Raw genomic sequence first — 25972 nt, forward strand, 5'->3', positions numbered from 1 at the left:
AATTTACTTGTGCAGAATTTGTAGGTATGGACAACAAAAGGGCTGTTAGGTCCGTTCGACTGCGGCGCTTCCGTTCGGCGGTCCTGACGCAGCTTACGGTGGCAGGATTCTTCTGTAAGTCAGTCTGTTGACGAATAAAAAGTGATATATTTATCAAAACAGAACACCCGTTTGAACCCTAGCTTCAAAAATGTATCGAAAACTAGTCAATCATCCTTTGAAAGCAACAGAAAACGGCCATATTGGGAAATATGGCCGTTTTCTTACGCTTTATTTTTTTTTTTTTTTATATTTCTACAATTGTTCTGCCGCGTGTGTTCTGTTTTTGGAGAAAATTCAATATTAATTACCTAATTGTACATATTCCTGACATATGAAAGTTAATATAGACTTTTTGTTCTTCGAGAGGTTATACAGGATTGACTGATGGTAAGACGGTACGGTTGGTTTCATTGTATGCACTTTCCTGTAATCGGAGGTCAAATTCATTCTAAAAAATATTTATTTATATACAATTTTAAATTACATTTTAAAGTAGATTATTCATGGGTTGATCACTGTTCTCACTCACTGCCGCCTGCTCGCACTTAACCTGTTTAAATTTAAAAGAAATTCTGTTTCAGTAAGATAGTTTGAACACATTCATTTTCAATGAAAATATGGTTGTATATAAATAAACAAATTGAACATATATTTTTTTAGAAGTAGAACTTTTTATGTAAGAATCCATTCACCTGCGTAATAATACTGCCATTTTTTAAATTCACATATAAATCACTATCGGCCGTATTACCCTTGATGGGCCTCAAGCCGTCTCCAATATGCTCCTTCCAGTTAGGAACTCTGATTTCATTTGTCACGATCCATACATTCCAACCAACTCGATTATATGAAGCTTTTTAATGGATATTCTTTTGTATATCGTCCAACTAACGCAGTTGCGGCTTATTTGCGATTTTCCTAATTAAGTTATTTAATTAAACGTATATTAATCGGTTTGTGGGTTTCGTGTCATTTATATTTTTAGAACGCTTACCCAAAAAAATGCAAGCAACTTTTTTTAGGAAATGATGCAAGTATTTCAAAGGCTGTTGATAATTCACGAGCTGCAATTTTTTAATCGCATATGCCTGCATTTCAATTTAAAATAATGGGTTACATTTTAGCGACTAAACAATCGCGCGATTACAAATCACAATTGCGTGTCTAGCCTTACTGTTGGACAGTTTAGGCGCGAGCGAGCATTGGTCAGAACAGTGAACACCCCCATGAATAAAGAAATCATGAACATATGCAGGCGACGGTCTAACGTTAAGTTCGAAAATCCGCATATGTTCTGGACCCGTCCTGTGGCGGTTAATCCCTGATGTCTACTTGATCAAGAATAACTCATGCCACTAAAATACAAGAGCAGCTGACATTTTAGGCAATTGCTGTGCCTTCATACTGCTCAAATGAGACATTCATGAAAATCTTTTATAGCTATTGCTGTACACTCATGTAGAAATATTACATCCCTTAGATAACCTCACATTTTCTTGCTAATAAATATTCTCTTTCCAGAGTATTTTACAATACTAAGCATACAGTTTCATAGTACGGAATACTACAAGCATTCTTGGGTAACAGTATGTACCGTTTATATTTTGTACGGAAACAATTTAAGATCCACTCTCAAATCCGTAGCTATGATTTCAACATCTCCAATTGTGTAGAACTATGACGAGTAGAGACACAAATCTTTATTTACACTGCCATATTACCTCCACTGTGCTTTGGAGTATGAGGAACGGTGAATAACCTGGAAGTTCTTTGATTGATCCCCGCTATTGAAACTGGAAGCCAATGTTCCTAATCATATTGTTCTGGGGATGTTCTGATATTAAAAGGCACATGGTATTTTTGATTCATCTATTAGCAGATCTTGTGCTTTTTTATTTTCCACTGTAACCTCGTTTAGCTCCCGGAGGTTTTGTTCTTTTAAAACTCCTATTCATCTACAACAGGGGTCGGCGACATATTTTGGACTGGGCCATATCACATCTTTTTTTTAATAGGTACTGATAGATTTTTTTTAGATACGTATTTATATAAATTCATTATTTTTGAATATAAAATAATACCACATTTTTATTTTTACATATTTTATTTTTTAAATTGCAATAAAGCAGTACAGTTATATATAATCAATGATAAATTCATGTTTTTGAATTATTTTTAATCAAACCAAACTAAACTTTTTGTGAAATCTGAGCAGATACATCAAATTCTCTGATTTTATTTTTAGCGAATTTATTATTTCTTCTACTCCCAAAAATATATATTCTCCCGTAGTTCTTTCTTTTAAATTAACGACAGCAGCCATTTCTTCGAAAATATTGAAATTTTCGTCAATACCACAAATAAATATTAATACTTGTGTGGTATCTTTCAAATTGCAGTTTTCATCCAGTGTAATAGAATAATATTTAAAGTTAATTGCATTTGCTTTCAAAATATCTTGTATGTCATTTCCAATTTCTTCAATTCGTCTTGTAATTGTGCTAGCCGATAAACTGATGTCCTTAATATTGTTTCCTTTCAGGACACATTTCATCTGTCACTTCAATCATCTATTTTTTTTAGCTATATAGTTACAAAAATGACAATCATTTTTGTAACTATGTAGCTAACGTACAGTAGATTCGTTTTGAATACAAATATTCTTAAAACAGTTTTGTTGATTGGCGAGGATTGCTCTTAAATCGTTAAATTTGATTACTCTAAAATTGTTTTGAATGCAGTCAAATTTTTCCTTGTGTTTTGTTTCATCGTGTTGTTTCACTCTTTTATAACAGTTATCAATTCATGACATGAAACAGTATAGTTTTCCTTTGTGTTGAATTAAAAAATAATATCGTCCAGGGTTCATTAAATATACTTCTTTCTACTCCGCTTACTGACACCAAGAATTAGTATTTCGCTAAAGAAAATAACATCGTTTTAGATTAGCCCGACATAGCAGGTAAACATATTATATTACACAATGAAAGATAACAACTATTTTGTGGTTTTGTTTGAATCAATCGAAACTTGGAAAGATTTTACCACCTAAAAAACCTTTTGCCGACCCCTCATCTACAGTTATCAAATGTACGCTTCTTTCTTCAATCGTTGAAAAGCCTCGGTCATTGCTCAGCAGGATCTAAATATGGAGATCCCGCCCCATAATCTTTTGGAGTATGGTGCCTTTCATCAACCTTAAAATTAGGGTCTTGAACACATTTTTCCAAAGCTAAGTTGAAAACTACACATACAAGTGCATTCCCCTTGTCTAACCCTATTCATTGTATAAAAAGGTTCCATTGTGTAATTTTTAACCTTTTGGCTACGATATTTAAAAAAATCATGTTTTATCACATATTCATCGCTTTGTGCTAGAAACAATCAAATTAAATGTTACATGCCATTGGCATACTAACTATGATTATAACTATTATATTAACAGTCGTTAGTATTTATTTGAGGTTATCACAAACAACGATATGTTGTTTAGAAGTCAAAGGGTTAATTTTGATTCTACATTCTATTCCATTTAGTGTTAATTTTACCATCTGGGTGAGCTTCTTTGGCGTTTCAACTAAACCATAACTTGGTATGATTTTTGGCGTATTATATTATCATGTGTTGCCTTAGCGTTGTTGTTAAATTTTTGCATTTTTTCTAATATTATTTGGCATGTAGAACGATTCGGAGGTAAACCAGATTGATAATGTTCAAGATGTATTACTATACTATAAATATAATGTTTGCAAACTTCTTAACGTAATTTGTACAAGAGCAAAAATTATAGAGGAATAAAGTATTTTTTATTTAGAATAGACTTAGGCTTAGACAAAATTTTCCATATCTTTTTTATTATAAAATGTAGAAAAATTTTAGAGTTGCCATATTTGAGCATTTTTGATGGAATATTTTCGTACACTGGTGATTGTTTCTCGATATATTTGATGTCACTACTAGTTTCTATTATGCTATAGACATAAACTTTCAGTTTAATGTGCTCTGTGAGCACTAATGGGTGCTGTTCCTGAGGATTTTTTCAATCTTGGGACTTTTTTTTTTTTTAAATGATAGGATTTTGAAACTTTCAAAGAAATTTTATAAATGAAATCGTGGATTTTTAAAATATCAAAAGACACTAAAAAAAATTCACCTTGGACATTTTTATATTTTCGCATCCCGGTGGTTTTTGAAACGTGAATCCCGGGAGTCAGTCAAAGGATCTACTAGTGAGCACTAATAGATTACTACATACGGCTTCTCTTTTATTGCCTCTATTTAACATTATGTCAAAATACTGCGATTGTCTTTTTAGGATTTGGGGTCTTCTTTACTTTTGTTTTTATGTCGTTACTATTTTCTTTTATTTTATATTTACTTTTTTGTAAAAGTTCTAAAATCTTTTATTTACTTTTTTGTAAAACATTCTGCAAAAATAGTCTCACAAAAAGTAATATCTTACTTTTTGTGAGACTATTTTTCTCATTTTTGTTTTTCAATAATAATCGTTAATAATTCTAAGGAATGAAAATATACTAAACATATAAATAGACATGACTTGCATACATAGACATGCATAGTAGTTATAATTTTTGTAATGATTGTAAAGGTTATGTAATTGATTTATTGTGCCATGGTGTATATCGGCGCTCAGCAAAGTTTGCTTATGGAAAAAGATTTCGTATGCTATGATTTAAAACATGAGAACGAATTTTTCAAAATTTTACCTGCTGATTATGTTATTTTTTTTACAAATTTATTAATATGACTAATATAAATAAATAAATATATCTAACCAAATTATCGATCATTTTTTTGATTTGTAAGATTTTAGGTTTCATTATTTATTTTAACTTAGTGCAATTCTGAATGTATCAAGTCATGGCTTATTTCTTGCATTTTTTAGTAATGTGTATTTTTATTCATGATACTATTAGCTTGCAATTCATTGCTTATGTTACCATAGCATTAAAATTGCATTAGTTGCTTCTCGCGCTTGTGTTTCGCTTATGTGATTTTTGTTAACCTATTGTTTCAGAAGAACGAAATCCATCAAATATCTTCACAACTTGTTACGAGCAATCCACTTCAAATCCTTTCAATGCTCGATGTTTTTTCAAGAAATCGACTGACAATTATGCATGATTTCTCTTATATAAAATAAGTTTTATATAAAAATGAATACCATCATAGAAGTACCGAGATTGTCAGGCGTTAATTCGCCGGTTAGATTTTTAAGCCTGTTAGAAACCGGGCTATACTACGATGTAGTAATAGAAGTGACTGACAAGGTAACGAATCAAGCTGTTAAAATAAAGGCTCACAAGTGTATTATTGCTGCTTCAAGTCACATGCTGGAGAACAGTTTAAGATATACTGCGAACAATGTCTTAAAAATAAACGAATTTAGTTCAGAAGTCGTTGTAATGCTTTTACATTATTTTTATACCAAAAGTATTAATTTTACTTCGGTAGAAACATGTCTAGATGTAATGTCAGCGGCGGATTTTTTTTCTGTACCACTTATATTGCCTATTTGCATTAAATATGTACAAGGTGTGTTGAGTAAAAGATCTATTGACATCAAATTGCTTGTTAAAATATTGAACAAGGCTGTCATGTGTGCGGATCTTTCAAAGTTATTTTATATAGGCGTAGCCTATATAGAAGATTATCCATGCACTATACTCGATAGCCATGATATGAAGGAATTAAAACTCGAAGCGCTACTTACGTTGATCCAACTTTTAACTCACTTGTGTGACGAAGTCGTACTCTTTAAATTGTTTTTGAGGTGGGCTGTATACAACAATAAGAATAAGTCGACTGAAGATTGTATGTTGAGTATATCGTATACTGATTATTTTAAATTCAACTGGATAGATCCAGATAATGTGAAATTGTTTTTTGCTCAGAATTCTGGTATTGTGTCCAAAGAGGACGAATATGCTATATTGACTGCTTATTCTGAAATCAATATGAGACCAGAACACTTTAAATTAAGGGGTTACCCAAATATTATCGATGAATATGAAGTAACAGTTTCTCAACCGCCTCTTCTAATTATAGAAGAGTTCTATTATAGCGGTGGACCGATGCCAACATTTTCAATACATTTAGTATCGAAAGATAACAGTTATATTCGAGAGTTTGGAAGAAATTACGAAGAAGACATTAAATTTATTGTCTTAGGTAAAGGACTCAACTTCAAAGGAATAGTTGAAAGAAATTTTGGACTAGTATGTTTTCCATTTGATAGATTGGAAATAATGTCACATAAAAAGATTAAAGTGGGGGTCTTTTTAAACCGACCGGGCCGCTACAGGAAAATGGTAATACCAAAAAAAAATAATGCATTCAACAGAAACGGTCCGGGGATAATGAAATTATATAAATTAAAAAAGTAATTTGTAACTATTCAAGATTAATCAATAGCTTTGTAAATTATTTAAGATATTCACTGATATATGTTTTAAAAATTAGTAGGCTTATCACGAGTTAATGTAATGCTTTTATACTTCTTTTGCATTGAATATCTAATTAGGTCCATTAGAAAAATGTTCACATGAAACAAAGCGGTGGATTACTTTGCTGTTTCACTTATATTTATTCTCTGTATGGAATATGTGTAACATATAGTGTAAAAAATCATTGACATGCATACTGCGATGATATCAATAAAGCACACGACAGCCTTGTTACAAATTGCAACCTGATGGTTCTCTTTTTGTAAAATATTAACTAGTATTTTAGTTTTATGTTATAATTGTTAAAGAGATACTTGTAAATATATATGATTATCAAAGAAAGCATCTAGTGCATACTATATTTTGTGATTTTTTAATGCTGTGCGTTTACTATATTAAGTATAATGATTAATACTTATGATTATTGTATACAAAGTATGTATATTTTAAATTTATTACTGACTTTTTTATAATTTGTTTGCGCTACGTTTTGCGTCATATTCTATAGTGCAAGACTGATATTTGTGTTCTATTATACAAAATTTATATGTGCCATTATATTACATATATGTTTATACTGACCATTAATAGTATTTTTAACAGACAGTAGTGTCAAGCTCTCTATACTTCAATTTGCAAAGTATATTTATTCCAAAGTATCTGTCTCGTTCTGATCTCAAATTATAATGGTCAATATATACATCAGTGGCGTACCGTCCATATATGCAGTAGATTCAAAACGTCAACCCGCATGCATGGTTGATCACTATAAACACGAGCACGTGTAACGACTGAGTCACTCGCCATCAACCATACACGTGGTTGATGTTTTGAATCTACCGCATGTATGGACGGTACAACACTGATACATATGTAAAGTAATTATTTTATCCTATGGGTAAATTTAGTTTTTAGCTATATTCTTACAGTTGGCAACTTTAGATTTAAGACTGCGAATATTATTTCAATTTTTTGTATTACGGAGGGCAGTTCAATAAGTACCCGTGTTAGGAATGAAGGTGCCATTTTTTTAAAAAACATATTATTATTTTTCAACATAGTCCCCTTTTAGGGATATACACTTCCCAACATCCCTGCTATTTTCTTAACGCCCAAAAAATGGGAATTGTCGAGCTCTGCAAAATACACTTCCGTCTCGACGATGACCTATTTATTTGAGCTAAATTTTTTTCCTGAGTCATTTTTTCATGTTTAAGAATAAGAATAAATCGCAGGGAGCCAGGTCGGGCGAATAGGAGAGAGTAATTCATCTAGTTTGCCGGCGATGGATGAACTAACTCTGGATGAATGTCCTGGTGTGTTGTAATGAAACAGCACTTTCTTCTTCGCCAAATGGGGCCGCGGTTCCTTCAATTTCTTATTAAAACGGTCTAATAACTCACTAGTATTGTCCAGTGTTCGTTTTTTTTTTTAAGAAGGTCATGAGTATTACGCTATCACCCCAAAAAATTGTCACCATAACTTTTTCAGCCGATGGGATCGTCTTCGCCTTCTTTGGAGCAGATTTACCGGAAGCATCTCATTGTTTTAATTGTTGCTTGATTTCTGGCGTATAATGATGAATCCAGGTCTCATCGACGGTGACAATTCGAAGCAAAAACTCCTTCGGTTCTCGCCTAAATTGCTCCAAACACAGCTTCGAAGTTGAAAGCCGCATCCGCTTATTGTCCACTAAGCAATCACGGCACCCACTGTGCCAACAACTTTTTCATCAGCAGCTTATGTAAAATATCAATTGCTGTTCCCGTCGACATACCTATGGCCTCTGCTACTTCATGCACTCGTTCGATGATCAGTGAGAATTATATTGTGGATTTTTTCAATGATTTCCTCATCTGCCAGGCGTCCTGAGCGATCCTCATCAAAAACGGATGTTCGACCAAGTTTAAATTCGTTGAACCAATATCTAACTGTTGTCATTGATGGCGAAGGGTCTCTTCATAAACAGCATCCAATTTCGCTCTTATCTCCTCACGTTTTCCCATCCAAAAGCAAAATGCGAATCACTGAACTATACTGCACTTTTTACATTTAGCGAAAATCATATTGCACTGCTTACTGCAATGGCTGTCGAATACAAACTAGCCTATGAATCGGTGTTGAATTTGTTTTTGTCATTGTTTAACAGATGGCAGCACACATTGATAACAGCAACTTGTCTTAGCAACGCTATCTGTCGTCAAACACAGGTACTTATTGAACTGCCCTTGTATAGTTGCTAATTGTAATATAATTATTAATGTATGTTATACATACACATATTAATATGTATCATTATTAATTCTGTTTTCTTTTTGTTTAATTTACTGATTTTTTTATTTTGTGTCAGTCTTATTTATTGATTTTAAATAATTATAATTTTTTTTACCATAATAAACATCCATATATTATATCATTTTTATTTAAATTACAATATTACGTGTCCTTTTAGGTTAGATACATGTGTCATGCGTAATATAATGAAAGTGATATACTATTGCAATTTCGCATAAATAAATATTTGTTGTGTATTTGCTGAGCATTCGCATATCTTTTATTTAATCTTATTACATGCATGTGTTAAATACAATTACGATTTATTGTAAATCTAAGGATATAATAAAAACTAATGTAACCATATGTCTTTTTTTGTTATTTCAAACTCCTGCAAATAAATTATATTATTATTCATAATAATTACTAAACAACTATTAATTAAAAAATGTTTATCTACTAGTAAAATATTGTATTACTTTATAATATAATTTTCATGCATATAGTATTGAAATTACTCTAATTTTTTAGTAAAAAAAAGATATTTTATAAAACAAAGATATTTTCAAAAATATGTAATTGTATCTTCTGAGTACAAAAAGTAATTACTTCGTTTCAATTCCTAAGGATAAAATAATAATAAAAACCAGCGCTTTTATTGAGATGAATTTTTTTATTATTAATTTATTATATTTACTATTAATTATCAATGTGAAATATTTTAAAAACTCAATGAGCGTAATTTATTGTAGTTACACTAATGGCTCAACATCATTTTTAGATACAACAACTCGATTATTTTATTTCGGAACTGAGCAATAATCTGTAACGTCTCATAAGTACGTCAACAAAATATTGGAAAAAATAACCGGAATAATAACAAAATCAAAACATAGTGAAAATAACAATAAACAGAAGTAATTGCAAAGAAAATACTGACAAAGAATAAAAATACAAAATTAATACACAGTTGATATTAATAAAGTTAAAAAGAATTTGTATGAATAAAATTGAAAAGTAAATCAGAGATTATCTTGTAAAACCAATAAAAAAAATAACTCAAGAACTAACTAACATAATTCAACGACTTCCTAAACGCAAGACTCCGGAAATGACTTCTTAATAGAGCATTTAAAATACTTCCACTGATTGCCGTCGATTGTTTCCTAAATATTATGAATTCGTCGCTTGCTTGTATATATTTTTCATCCGTGTGGAAGCAAGCTGATGTAATGGTTATTCGATAACTGGGTATGGACCCAATCCTTCCTTCGAGCTATCGACCTGCAAGTTTATTGCCTGTCGCGAGCAAAATATACAAGAAGATAATTCAAAATTTAATTCTAGACATGTTAATATTACTAATAACTTGCTCGATTAGCAATTTGGCTTTAGATGATGTCATCGAGTTGTGATATATGTATTCAAAAGTGCTTTGACAGAAAAATGACTACAGGAGCAATGTTTTTGAACATTGCTAAAGCTTTTGATCGCGTTTGGTATGCAGGTATTATATATAAGCTAACTAAATTGATTTTTCCAGTAGCTTTAGCTAAATTAATTAAGCGTTAGAATATTTCAAATTGAAGTTAAAAATTATTTGTTAACTTCCTGGCCCTTATCTGCTGGAGTCTCCCGTGGTTAAATTTTGGAACTCTTGCTAATCACACTATTTACGAGTGTTTTCCCAACTAAATCTCACAGAAATGATATCATAGCTTTATTTACGGACGACACGACCATTTTATGTTCTTTAAAATCTCCATCGAGCAGTAGATAGACTTCAAAACATAATAAAAATCATTGAAAAATTGTTCAATAATGGCTGATCTGAGAACGAACGAGAGCGAGAACGAGAACGCTGATGTCACTATTTTACATACCGACTCCGACTCAAAAAAGATTAATTTTATCAGGTATTTTTGGTGTTCTTCTACACGTTTAATATTCATACGCTATACACATTCATTATTACGCAATTAAAATTTCATAATTTAAAAAAAATGCATTTTATAGAAAAAATGGTCGGAATCGCTCATTTTTCACGACTCCGACTCCTCAACTCCGGCCACAACACCACGACTCCAACTCCGACTCCGACTCCACAGCCCTGTAAAACTATACATTTGGATTTAATTTTAAAAATTGCGTTGGTAAGTTACGGTTTCTCCCATCTCTAATTTTTAGATGGAATAATTATTTTTTTATCTTAGGTTTAAGTTTCTGCTTAATATTAATAAAAATATATAGAGATGGCGCTCTTCATCGCTTAATAAAATAATCTTCGAACCATGATGGTTAATTTATTAAAAATACTTAGTTTAAACTTTATTTTTTAAAACTATGACATTTAAAATTATAATGATTTTGTGAGGGATAAAAGTAACAAAGCAGTATGTATTTTTAAAACTTTATTTTGTGTGATTTTTCGTTTTTTTATAATAAATGGTGAGATAGGTACAATAGATACCCTTTTTATTAATTTGTAAATTATTATTTTTGTCTTAAAATTAACACTATAAATTAATGAATAATTGATAAATTTATTAATGATAGCTATTCTTAAACAACTAAATATTCATTTATGATTAATTTTACAATTCTACACAATACAATAGTAAAAGAAACTCAACTAAAACGAGCATGAGTATATGAAATTAAATTATTTAGGCAAGTATTTCTGAAAATCAAATGCGTTGGGTTCAATAGTTTGGATTATGAGAGATATGTATATAACGATCTAATTTAGATCGCATGTATTAAACTAATTTTAAAATAATAGACGTACATATTCACAAACTAAACTTGATAAAATAATCTTGTAATTCGTTTAAATACTATGATTTTTTTCTAAAAATGTCAAAGTGTATAAATATGTATTTTAAACTTATCACATGCTTATTCATATAATAAAAATAATTTACATCACGTAAAACCAAACGTTTCGTTAACAATTTACAATACAACAATCGTAAATTAAAAACTCCAATTAATAATACACGAGCTCTCTTTGGTAATAACTAAATATAAAAAAATAAAAATAAAAAACATTTAGTGAATAAAAAATGCTAAAAATATATTATTTGTTTTTTTTTTATATAACATTAAAAATTAAACTATTCATTGGTTTTTAATTATAATTTGAAGGTTCAGATTACATAAAAGGTAAAATAATAATTAAATCACTGAGGTCGACGAAGCTTTAAATTAGCTAAATTAAATTAAACCTAAAATTAAATAATGGACGGATAGAAAATTATAAAAAAATAAAAATTAATACAACTATTATTTCTTCATCGATAACATTGGTAAAGTTTTAGGAAAAGACTTATTCATAGCAATAAAAAGTATTTTAATTGTTAAGCAATGTTATCGTGCATTAAATTACATTATAAAGCGTAACTTTGCTTTTCGTTTGTAAAAAATATTCACATTATTTTTCGGTAAAAAATATATAAAATTGGAAAATTAACAAAATAAAAAACGCATTGTAACGATAATTATTCAACTTAAATCTAAATCATATTATACATGTTTATCGAAGAAAGAAAGCTAGTGAACATAAAAGTATATATAAAATTAATAATCTCATAACATATTGTGCATTTTTATATAATAAAAAAATGTATTAAGGTTAACAAAATAATTTCTTTGGTGTTTACCGTCTATAGTTTTACACTATTTTTTATTTATTAAATGCTTTAATTTCAATCAATTCGCGTATTAATCTCTCAATGATTCAATCGATTCGATGAACAAAAAATTAATTACATACAATGTCAAATAAAATTAAATATTTACAATTCGTTTAATACTAGATAAAAATTTCTTATAAAACAATATTGATAATTTTTGGACATTTGAGATATAGTTAAGGTAAATTCTTCTATTTGATTTGTTTACGTTTTTTTATTAAAAAGTTTTGCGGATGAGCCTTTAATAATCTGTGACCATTTGCGATTAACGTCCTAATAATACACTAGTACACGTTTAAATACGAAGCGGTAAATTCTTACTATTTCCGAGATGCGACTCAAATATATATTTATATAATCAGAGAAAGAACGTTAGTAATAAATTGTATCTATAAATATTAAACAAAACATCTTCATTTGGAACGCGAATATTAAAAAAATAAAATAAAACGTAAATTTGGTATATCAGTAACAATACTGATACATTGAAATTATATATGGTTCACATTCATTTTACACCAAAACGTCATTTTATATTACATAGAAGTTTTTGCTTTAAGAACTTCACAATAAATATACGAGTATGTGTATTTATTACGCGTATTTATATACATAAATATACACATACATATACGTTTATCATACATGTATTTTTAATTTATTCACTGTTAAAGTTTAGATATCGACGCGTATCAATAATGCTGAGTCTTGTCAACTATCACCTTTTTACACTTTTTTCTTGCACTTCGTTTCATCTTGGAGATTGATGTGGTGAATGGCGACCATTTAACTCATATCTGAAATAAATAAAGAAATTAAATCTTGAATGTAGTTTATTTACATTTGAAAGAAAAACGATATTTTTTAGTTAAAGAATATAAAAATAAAATTACACTTTTCTACAATAAGTTAGGTTCATATTCCATCCATTAACTCAAATTAATCCATTTCGACCCCTTTTAATACCAACAATCAATCTGTCGTGTCTCCTAGGACGTGTATGATTTAGTGTGGCATTTAATAGAAAATTAAATCTGTGCCTAGTCGGAGTGGAGCAGAGGAAAAAAGCAATCGCTGCTGCGATACATTCGTTGCGAAACGAATGGTTCCCGCGGGACCGGAACCACTGACCCGCTCTTTCAATACCCCGTCGGTGTCCTCGCGGGACCATAAATTGAAAAGAAGGGTCTCGATTTATTGAAACCTCTCTTCCCGTGTGTGATACGATTTAATGCAACGCTTCAAAGTAATACAGATAGAGCTTTCTATATCAACCGGTAGAAAATTTCCATTCTAAGATGTAAAACATCCATCGAATACTTGTTGCCTAATAAACAATGATACAATAATTTATGGAATATATAATTGGCAATCATAAAGTGTATTGTACACACTAAATTAATTTTAAATATATAAAAAAGTAACTAGTAAAAGTAGTAAGAAAAAATATATTATTAAAAAAATAAATACATATTATAAATAAAGCTCCTTAATACGTTGGTATTGCACATTGATCTGTTTAATGTCAGCTACGAGGAGCTGGTCCGGTTCGTAACACATAATTTTAATATTTTATGCGTTTCTTTCTATGTATTATTTTTTATGTATTTAAATAATACAATGTATTATTTTCCACCATCGTTGCGCATTGGGGTAACTTGATAGGTTACAACGGTCTTAATTTAATTTAAATAAATAAGAAAGCATGCATATATTTATACATCTAACACGGACTCACCCTTTCTTATGCAGCGGTTATAAAATATTCGTACAAATTTAATTTTTGACAAAAATAAGCTCAATGGATATTCTCGATAAATGAGAATTCTTGACTTAAATTTTTTTTAGAAAAAGTCTCGAAAAAAGAAAATAAAAATCTATCTAGAATATTAGCATTTATATTTCTAAAGTTTAGACACTATTTTACTAAATTTAGCTGTATATAATGACATAAAGATGATATATGGACTTGAATTCTTTAGAGATCAACAAAAATAATTGTTTTGCTATTTGATTTATGTGTACGTTTTTCTTATAAAGTCTCATATTTTAGAGGTCGACTATTTAATGGGCTCTAGGTATGGATTAGTTGTTGTTTCATATCTGTCTAGATTTAATATATTCTAGGCAGATTTATTAAGAAATATAATTATTGAATAACACGACTTTTTTATATTTATATTGCATATAACGACTTTTGAGAGAAAAATAATATCTAAATCAAAGTTGCCTTTAAAATATATCTAGTAAATATCTCGGCTAAGTTCGGCTATTTAAAAAAATAAAACAATTCTAACTTTGTATAAAAAAAATCATAGAAAAACAAGTATAAAGGGAAAATATGATCTATGTATAGTAAAAATTGCAATAAAAAATACGTTTTTCAATTCAACATAGTTTTAATTGTATGGCCATGAACCTTCTCTCAAAAATAGATATTCTAAATATATCAACTGAATTTTCTAACCAGTTTGTTTCATAATAGAGGATATTAAACAGGGACGTCATTTGGGAGGGGCAGGTGGAAGCATTTGCTCCTACTTGAATTTGGCCAGAAAAATGCATGTCATTTAATTAAATATTATGAATCTTAATAATATATAAATATTAAAAAAAGCTGAAATGACGTCCCTGATTCTAAACCAGAAATTCCTCGGATTACCCCTCAAAAAGAATCTAAAAAAATCAGTCTCGAATCTATTGTTTCAGAGAAGCCCGATTTTATTGCTTTTGACGTGGATTTTTGACTTCTGAGAAGGGATAATTGTTTTTTTGTGCTCTCATATTAATCAAAATTCGGTTTAGATATGCTTAATCTGATTCTCACTTATTGCAAGTCGTAATATTGTCAAATTAAGTTAAGTTGTATTATCTTAATGTAATGGAGATATTAAAAAAACGACCATTGATTGGCCAACTTTTGTCCCCCCTGGAAAATTGACTTCCCAGCTATTAAAAAAATATAAAAAAATACGAAAAATCAATAATTAAAATTAAAGCAAAAATGTTTTTTTTTGTATTATATTTCGATCATTTTCTTAGTATATGCATATATGTATGTAACATTTTTGTGACCAAAATAACTGCCGTATGTTGAGTTTTTTGCCGTGTTTTGATTTCTATTAAAAAATGGAGTTTATAAATATCTTGATTCAGTTTGTTTATTTGGCTTGATTCACCACTCTGTTTCAGAATAGTAATTATTAAAAAAAATAAAAAAAAAATAGTAAAGAGGTCAAAAATGATCTACTACAGATATTTTTTTTTAATTTAAAGAGAATTTTTTTTAAAGATGTAAATTTGCTTGATATACATTGTACATATAATGAATAAACTTTGTAAATTGGACTGATATTGATTCTAAATTTTGCAATAATAGTGTCTAAAAACAATAATAATAATATACTTCGAAATGATTAACTTTGAAGAATAAATAAGTATCTGTAAGTAACCCATAATTTTTATACTGATAGGTAATATAAAAATATCAAATCGTATCCAGTCTATTCAGATAAATAACATTGCTATATTTTTATTTAAAATATATAACTTTTTTACAATCCTGGCAAAATATTGCGACAATTGAAAGTTACGCCGACGACGTAACGTACTTTTGGCAAGTTTTACAGTGTCAGATTTATTCGTTTGGACGGCTGCCGAGTTGAGTTTCTCAAAATGTTGTAATACTAAAAATATCATATTTTTTACTCACCACTTGGAGAGCAAGCCGCCGTGGGTGTACGCTGCGTGAGAGTAAGGCGCAGCAGCATATTGTCCACTATACGCAGAACTATAGCTGAACTCTGGACCACCACCTCCTCCGCCACCCCCTGAAAATATACATAAAAATATATTTAAATTAATCAACAATTTTTATATAATTCATTTTAACATATTTTGAAAGTTACTCAAATTAATATACTATCAAAAAATCATCATCCTGAATGTTGGTACTTCTCTATCGATTTACATATAAAAAATCATAGACAAGCCCAGTTTTTTATCGATGAATAAGTGGCGCAAAAGATATGACCCTATAAGAATAGGCCACTATTTTTGTGTATGCAAACTTATGTAATCAGGATATTGACAATTGTTTAGTAGAAGGATGCGAAATATGGTACGATAAACAATAGGACGCGGATCGATTCAAGGGTGATCCTAGTGCAACGTGAATTTCGGTGAAAATTTCGCAATCGCCAGGTACCAACTGCGTGAACAATTTGACGCTTAACAGTCAACACAAAAATAGGACTAGTTATGCCACGCCATGAACAAGGCATTCGGTAGATAATATTGCACTTGTTCGACAAAGTGTCGAGATGGAGCCGGTGGCGTATGTGAGAAAACGAGCAAAACATTAGGGCATTTCGAGATGTTTTCTGCAGTGTATTTTGGATGAAAAATCCGTATATAATTTAGCTGTTGCCTAGAGACCTCCAAGCAGTAGCATAGCTAGAGTATGTGCCGCCCAGGGCGATCCTTAAAATTGCCGTCCCCCCATACATTTTTTGCAGGGTCATAAAATCAGCATTTCTTAAAATAATAAATTGGTTATTATTAAGCTCTTGTTATTCGTGGATTTATATATGTTTTAGTGCATTCAGGGTTAAGAACCACACTATACGATCCCATCGCGAATATGCCGCCCCCAAGCAAGCGCCGCCCGGGGCCTCTCTGCTGTACGGTCAAAGCAATATAAATTTCAACAATGAAGTGGATGAGTTTTCAATAAAAAATCATCATAAGAGACAAGGCGCTTTTCATCTTTCTGGAATGCAAATAAGCATGAGTATCGCTTCTGGGGAACTACAAATATTCACATTATGCACAAGATCATATCTCCTCAAAGTTACTCTTTGGTATATCTATATTATATTTTACGCTGAATAGGTGATTAGGTTCTACTTTTTCGAAGACGCTGCATCTGTCACTTATTAGTCATATAACGCGATTATATTAAATTAGTTGGGGGTTAGAGGACACGTAGATTCAGCAGTTTGGTGTCATAGCACAATGTATGTTTTTAGTATGAATAATATGCTAAACATGGCAAAACACAATTTTTTTTATATAGAAAAAATAGTTACATAATATAAATATTTAATAGACCTTAACATAAATGCGGCAGAAGCTCGATGGTACTTCATATACTTTTTAGCAAACATGTGTATGTTTTTTTTTTCTAAAATGATAAAAAAGGAAGACCGCGAATGATGATGGCAAATGTTATTAAGCTTTGGTTTGATTGTACCATTAGTGCTCGACTGAGGGGGCGAAGCATCGTGCGCAAAGTGAATTCGCGTTTTGCGTTTGATGGCAAAACCACTTTGCGTAATGTGACAGTGTGGTAGTGGGCGGGTTGGGCGGGAAGAATTTGGGTTGGGGCGAACGCGGACAGGGGCGCATTGAGACCTAAAGAAAATCTACCATCCGATTTCTTAGCACACCTACAAATTAGGATTTAATTTGAAGAAGGACTAGATAATAATATATTAAATTATAAACATATAGAAATCGTCAGTAAGGCGAAGTACGATATTGAAAATTATGGTACTTTCTACGAGAATATTTATGTATACGGTTACTGGCCTGTTATCAAGCAAAAAAATATAAAAAAATGTCAAAGCACACAAATAGAAATATACAACAATATTATGGAATTAATGTATTGGTGTCTGAAATGCTTTGTTTTGTCTATGAAGGAAGAGTTCATACTCTGGTTAATTTGTTGTAAAAATGCACCGTTTTATTCTGGTCGCAACATCGAAACATTTGTTGGTAGAAGCTGTAGCATCTTTTTTATTAATCGGATTGATGTTGCATATTTATATGGAAAGCAATTTCTAGTATAGCACGCTATTATCTGTTTTTTCTCTCTTTTTTTAATATATATAAGATATTCTCTGAACTTAATATAAATGAATTTTCAATACCAGCTCGATTTTTTAATTAATCATCACGATATTCATGTGTAAGATTAGGAAAATCTAGGTAAACCTAATCTGTGATGATCGATTGGAATTATAAATATTTAATGTTTCACAGACACGATAAAAATTTAAAAACGCTAAGGTCAGGTTTTTCAGGTTAATTGTGAGACTTATACCACTCATCTATTGTGCTGGTTATTGCAGAACTAACTGGTAAGAGCATATAAATAGTAGTTAAGGACATGGAGGGGGAAGAGGTGGCAAATTCCCGGAGCCCGACTCTAGAAAAAATCATAGCAAGAATATATGTATAAAAAAAGTAAAAACCGACTTCAAATAATGAGTCTCAACTAAACTACAGTTGTTTGAGATGTATGTACTGATGTCTATTTCAGTTATAAGTTCTTTCAGTCTTTTTTATACATAAAATAAATAAAAGGAGCGGAACATTGTCTTCAAAAGCACCCACTTTTTAGGTAGTACTTTCACAATAAACATTACTGTTCAAAGGAACGGATTGTAGTTTTTTGACGTGGCTCCATTTGTGTTAAAATTTGCTTGCAAACTTTAATTGCTTTTTGAATGTTTAAAAAATATTAGACATGAGAGGAAATATTCAACGAATGTAAATTAGTAGCAGTAAATTTAGGTATGGTAAAAAATATATATAATACCATTTTTGTCATGAGGCCCGGAATCATTGTTTTCCTAGGGCCCGGGTCCGCTCTTTGCGGTCCTGTTCAGGACTGGTGTAAGTGATTTACACATTTTTACTTTAAAGTAAAGAAAGACTGTTTTGACTATAATACTAATTAAAAAAATAGGAAAGCTCCGATGCGGCCCTGGTGAAAATGCAAGCTTTAGTGGGGTTTGTCAGGACGAGGGGTCGGTGCTACATTTTCCGCAGCCAATGGGCGTGCAGAGCTCACTGCGACGAAGCAGTCAGGGACAGACAGAGATCACAACGTTGGCCCGTAAAAATTATTCGCCCCCTGGTAATTGCCACCGTTGCACGTGTAACGCCAAAATCGTAAAACAACGGGGGAGCAGTGCTACGTTTACGTAGCGGAGCTTTATTTGGCAATAAGGTAAAGTGACGTCAAAAAAAGTAACTAAATTCTAGAAAACGTATATATTTTAATCTTTTACAGTAAAATTAATTAGTCTTAACAAAACACCACTGACAGTTGAGTTTCAAAATATTCGTTATTTAAAAAGTTATGAAGAATTGAAAAATACATTTGAATAATGAAAATTGATTCATACATACAACTTTTTATATTAACAAATAATCAAGATTATTTATTGAAAACTTTAAATAAGTACAAAATTTCGTTTTTATTATTCCTGCTTCCGAAAAGACTCATTTAGTTGTTGTTATTGTGGACTTAAATATTAAAGTAACGATGTGTTGTAGCAGTTACAACTCGGTATGCTTAAAAATAATATCATAATAACATTATTTATATTAATTTAAAAGGGATAAAAAAATCAAAATCCGCCATTGATAAAATCCACAGTTGCATAACATTAACATAGAAAAATGAATAATTACTGGAATTTCGGCAATTACTAAGTATTTTTTTTATTATTTTAGTTTTAAATATATGCTATTACAATTAACATTTTGCAAAATAAAAATGACACAATTGGCTGTAGAATGCGTTGTTGAAAATACACTTAAAATTTTTTTAGGGTAGCAATATCCGTCTAAAAGTAAAAAATCAAAAATAAATCACTGCAAATATAAACGAATACTTTGCGCTGACACGATTTTATTCCTTTTGACGTGAATTTTTGACTTCTGAGAAGTGATAATTGTTTTTTGCGCTCTCCTATTGGTCAAAATTTGGTTTAGATGTGCTTCAATTGATTCTCACTTATTGTGAATTGTAATATTTTTATAGAAAGTCTTAATATGAACGCTAAATAACCGAGTGTTTGCACAGTGATTTTATTCCTTTTGACGTGGACTAAACAGGGACTCTCTTGAATTTGGCCAAAAAATACTATGAATTTTAATATAATGGAAATATTAAAAAATCGTCTGGCCAACCATTGCCTACCTAGAAAAAGTTGTTCAAAAAAGATTTTTATTTTATGATTTTTTTGTTTGCTTCTTTATATGTATTGCAATAATACAATTATTGTTTTTAACCATAGTGATGCATTGGGGTAACCTGTTAAGTTACCATTGTCTTAATTTAATTTAAATAAATAAATGTAAGATTGCCGGGCGAAGAAGAATCAGAAGACTTAAATTAATGGCTGATAATAAATCAAGCGCTGTATTGCCAATGATTATGATGATGTAAATACCTCACTATCAAATAGTTAAGAAGCTATGATTTTATTCATGAATAAGTCCACTGTATCCTTTTTACATTGTATCCTCCAGAATGAATCAACAATACAAATATTTGTGTAACTCATTAGATTTTATATAACCCTTATAATTTAAGGCTGATTTTAATGCGCATCTTTTTAAAATATTTGCCCATCAAATATGATAAAATTGATAAATAATGGTTGCAAGTAATTAACTGCAATTAGGTCAAATTCTTCTACGGTTGAAGTTTTCTATACATTACACACATCTATGTGTGCACAAGAGTCTAGAGACATAATATAACGTAACAATTTCGCGATTTTCACGAAAAAATAAATAATCCAGTGTCGTGCGCGTGGCATTCCGAAGGGAAAATACGGCGAAACGAGAAAACCGTGGCGTGTCGGGGTAAAAAAGAGAGCCCAGGGGTGGCACGGCGGGCGGAGACGCCAAATAGAAAAAGCTCGGCTTATACAGTGGGGAAAATGGATTTGGGCTAGAGCGAGAGAGATACGGGAAACTGCGGCGAGACAAGGACGACAAACAACCAGAAAACGTCGCGACGCCAAAGTTCACGGCCGTAATGGGAAAACACCATGTTACTTGTTTTTTAAAACACGTACGTAGATTGCATATTTTGAACTTAGAAATAATTTTGTAAATGTTAAGATTGAGAAAATCATGAAAATCTCTCAAAAATGCCTTTTTATAGCATGTAATTAAAATAATTATTTATTGTATCAATATCGATTCAAGAGATGATGTCAGTTGAAAATTTTTTTATCATATTCATTTTGCAAAATAAGGGACGAATAAGAAACTATCAATTATGTAGTCGAGTTCTTAAATTACCTGCATATAAGTAAAATATCACAGCACTAATTAAACCACAAGGTAGGCATGATATTCTGCTGAAGAATTAAAATATGTACACCAAAATTGCGAAATGTAAAGCGGTTGGTTGTAATATAATTGAACGATCCTAATTGATAAATTTAAAAGAGAAGAAATTCTGGAAGATGGATAAAGCAAATGAAAATAAGTATGATATATAAATATGTATATGTAATTTTAGATTGTAAAAAAAATAGTTAATCTTCCGACTTCTGATATTTTACGCGGCTTTAAAGAAGGATTAGAGTTACATCATGCTGTTCTCGATTACTAAGATAATTTAAACTATTTCATTTTTTATTTCCAGTATTCATATGTGTATATACATATTATGTACAAACGTGCATACGTCTATAACGTCAAAATTAATTTTGATATGCTAATTAATCGTAGCTCGGCTCTACACGTGCGATCGCAGCACACGGAGTGGTCCATAGCACGCAGTAACTAAATTGAGGGTGTCCTCTAATGGCTTAATACGGTTAGTGGTTTTCGGGAAAGGGTGTATAGGTGTGTGACGTCACGCCCACCCTAATACACCACTAATTAGTAGTGTGCTCTCGTTTCTGCCGCGGGTCTAATGGAGCCGGTAGAAATGTTTTTTTCTTCACATTATTGAAAACACGTGTCCTAGGAATTTTTATCACAAGAGAAAAAAATATCTCGGAAAATAAGTAAGTATTATTTATGACTGCTTTAAATAGAATAACAAGAGATATATTAAAATTAATTACTTTTTAGACGTTTGCTGTGCCTTAATAGTAGCATCTGCTGTTTGAATTCAATAGTGATGAATGAGCTAATGTGACGAAATAGACAAAAAGTATTTTATTGAGATTTTTTTCTAGGATTTGCTTTTTTTATAAAGAATTAAGTGCTAATAGTATTTAAAATAAAAATAAAATACCGTTTAAATATCATCACAAAATATTTTCCTATAAGATTACGTAAAAAATCTACATAAAAGGTCGCCTGATATTGATAGTTCAGTATACTAAAATATATACCATACATATATAGACTACTTCAGAAAATATTTTGTAAAAAAAGAGGTGAAATTTGTTTTATATTAATAATATAAACGATATAGAAATGTCATCGAGTCTGTCCCTAAAACGACTTGATAGAATCATATTATATAAGACAGGTATTTTGAATATCTATTTTGCATTACATTTTTCGAATCTATATCACATTTTAAATTTTTTTTATATACTTAAACTAAGGAACTTAAAATATAAATAGAAAACGTAATTTCTCTTTAAAAAAATAAGACAAAATCTCTAAATGTGCTTAAAAAAATGTAAATTTCAGCATCCATCTGCACATTTTAGAGTTTAGCATACTATCGCAATTTTTTCAAAATACTTGTCCATACATATTATGGTCTAGAACAGGGGTGGAGAACCTTTTCACATTGGACTCACTCAAGAAATTTCAATTGATGACCTCAAAATTAGTACCAGAAATTTTGGACCCCCCCAAAATATCATGGGTTGATTATGATCTTTTTCCAAACGCTTGCGTAAGTTCTTTGATCAAAGGAAATATATTGAATTATGAAATTGCGTATTCATTTTATTTATAAAAAAAAGAGTCAAAAGGCCACATGCGGTCCCACCGACCGATTTTTGGTTGTAAGAAGATCTACTTAGTAGTGTAGTGTTAAATTAAATAGTACTAAAGTAAACTGGCTCACTGTGTTTTTTGAGCCACGCGATAGTAGGAGCGCATACGGAGTGAGCAGGTCGCAGACCGTGATGCTGACAATTAATTTATTATTTTAATTGTTACAAGTTTTTTTCTTAATGCCTTCAAATTATGCTTGGATATGAATCTCAAGAGTCGCGTCAAAGCATATACTAAAAATGCACCGCTTCAATTTATTAATACAAAGTGGTCCAATGTGCCTTTTTGAGTCACGCCGAAGCAGGAGCACCAGTGATGTAGCTCTAAAAAAAATATCGAAATGCTACTCCTTTTGGGATAATCAATGAAATATAAGTTTATATGAACCAGGAGACAAATATCCTGCTGTTTAAAATTGTGCTGTCAGTGACTATTTAATTAAGCTAAAATAAATTTTACTAGATCTTTTAACAAATCGTACGTAATAACGTTCCATCCCCACTACACCACTGAGTGACATCTATTTTATTAATTATGAACTATGATACAGGGTACAAGCAATAGATGTTCAACCTGGTTCGATTTAATTTATTATTCTTACCTGTATTCATTTTCGAGATAAGAAAAATCTAGGAAAACATAATCTGTGATGATCGATCGAAATAATATTCATATATTAGTCATTAATTTCGATCTCCCAGATACGATAGAAATTAAAAAAAAGATTAGGGTCTATATGGTATGAGAAGCAAGTTCTATCAGGTATTAGTCACTGGTTTATTGTGCTGGCACTTTAATTTTTCTCAAATTTAATGAGCACTTAACTGAACACAATATGTAAATATACACAAATACTAAAGAATATTAAGCTACAGAGAAAACTTATGAGCAAAGAATGGAAATTCGTACAAAATATTGTTCAACAAGATTTTTTTAGATTCAACATTGTATATACAATATATACAAACAACTCGTCGTTAATTTGATTGCTTAATCTATGTTCAAAATTAACGCCCATTACGCATATAAGCTACGCTCAAAACATTCCCGTCGCACTTATGGTGACGTCATCATATATAGGGAGAATTGTTGCATATAGGTTGTTTTAAAGGTTACAATGTACTTACATGTGAGGAGAGGAGGCGATTCTCCCCCGGGGGGCGCGTAGTGCGCGAATGCAGGAAGGGCTGTGCCGTAGTGCGGGGGGCCGGGCTGCAGGGGCAGCAGCCCCGTACCTCCCGTACTGCCCGCGCCTCCGCTTCCGGGTCGCTCGGGGCCCCCGGCGGGTGGCAGCCCTGGGCTCGCGGCTCCGCAATTGAAGCCTCCGCCACCGCCGGCTGATCCCTCGTTTCCGCCTGTAACAAAAGGTTTGTCATGTGATATCCTTATTAACATGTATAAGGATTTTGAGGAAATTTTCCCTATTGTATTGAGGAAAATTATTTTTATTCTAATGGCTCGTCCAGATATTGGTCAACAGCGTCGGCACGGTATGCTGAACCTTTTCTTTAGATATGATGGACGCTACAATCGACCGATCAAAACGTGTGTTGCTCGATTAATTGTATAGAAGACAGCATGGGTTCTCTATTGTCCTGATTTTAGCGATGCTTTTGACCATTGTATGGACTTGCCTTTAGCTTAACGAACCTATGGTTAGCGCACTGAAACCTGACGGTGGCCGCACGCGGCCTCCAGGGGGATACTTTTGAAAGCCTGTTACATACATACATAATTTTATTTTTTGATTTAAATAGTTATCTTGATGGTATGATTGATGCATTATCATATTTTTAAACTATAGCATTAAATTTGATAAAAAAACAAAAATTTTATATTTATATTTGTTTATGAAGTTTACATTATTTGCGCATGTTGAGATGATGTAATCGCGTATCAATTAAACATAAATACGGATACTTTCAACTAATTATAATACTTTATTATTATGTTAGATTCTGTAGTGGATTTCTGAATAAAAACGAATATGTGAAGTGTTTAATGTTGTCATTTATGTTGTGGTATTAAAATTAAACTTTGTTGTTGCCCTACTTAAAAAAAGTAATAAATTAAGTAATTATCTTGGCGTACAGCTAGCTATTTATTTGTAATATTTATATTCAGAAATTATCCATAAAATTATCAACGGGCGGGGTTCTAGTACTTAAAATATTTTATAAATTAATTATTAGGAGTAGAAAAAATATTTATTCTAATAAATTTATTTATGATTAGCACATTTATAATAGCAATTTTTTTCAACATGCATTGAAGATTACTTTAAAAATTAATTTAAAATAATAAAAATTTCAATAATTAACTCTACTAATAATATTTTCGTGATTTTTGTATACCCGAGAATTACGCTGTACAGTAAGTTAAAATCATGCATTGATTTAAATTATAACTTATTTTTTTCCCTGTAGTGTTTAATTTTTAAATACAATTTTCCAAAAAAATGATTTTCAAACATAAATATTTTCAAAGCTATAAACACTTTGAGTGTAAGAAGATTTGTTCGAATGTATTCTCTACCTTAAGTAAGGTAATTACTGTATATTCTAATTTTGTGTAGTCTCTTGTCAACTTGTGACTTTTTATATATAATATTTTTATGTAATTCTTAAATTCATTAAATATGAATTGACTATCTTAAAAAATGACCAAGACAGAGTTGAAATATATGTTGGAATTATATAATAAGGAATT

The 25972-nt window shown here is 30.9% G+C and overlaps 1 protein-coding gene and 1 long non-coding RNA gene across 5 annotated transcripts in view; one reads left to right on the plus strand and one right to left on the minus strand.

Moving 5' to 3' along the window:
- Positions 1 to 53: 53 nt before the first annotated feature.
- Positions 54 to 9149, plus strand: LOC148230624 (uncharacterized). Its single transcript, XR_015810931.1, has 2 exons — positions 54 to 114; positions 5081 to 9149. It is a non-coding gene; the product is annotated as an uncharacterized LOC148230624 (long non-coding RNA).
- A 2965-nt stretch (positions 9150 to 12114) lies between these two features.
- LOC148230625 (uncharacterized) overlaps positions 12115 to 25972 on the minus strand; it is a 116279-nt gene continuing 102421 nt past the window's right edge. For 2 of the 4 annotated variants that reach the window (XM_088194319.1, XM_088194318.1), the window contains 4 exons: positions 24914 to 24979; positions 24391 to 24618; positions 16191 to 16308; positions 13139 to 13275 (listed from right to left, as the gene is read on the minus strand). In XM_088194319.1, coding sequence (XP_088050445.1) covers position 13275; positions 16191 to 16308; positions 24391 to 24618; positions 24914 to 24979 — 413 coding nt within the window. In that variant the 3' untranslated portion in view covers positions 13139 to 13274. Of the gene's footprint in view, positions 13276 to 16190; positions 16309 to 24390; positions 24619 to 24913; positions 24980 to 25972 lie in introns of all 4 variants that reach the window. The other 2 variants (XM_088194322.1, XM_088194320.1) reach the window with 1 other exon arrangement.

Source organism: Plectrocnemia conspersa, unplaced genomic scaffold, assembly GCF_051122295.1.
Source record: "Plectrocnemia conspersa isolate PC_06_02 unplaced genomic scaffold, ASM5112229v1 ptg000010l, whole genome shotgun sequence".
Lineage (NCBI taxonomy): Eukaryota > Metazoa > Arthropoda > Insecta > Trichoptera > Polycentropodidae > Plectrocnemia > Plectrocnemia conspersa.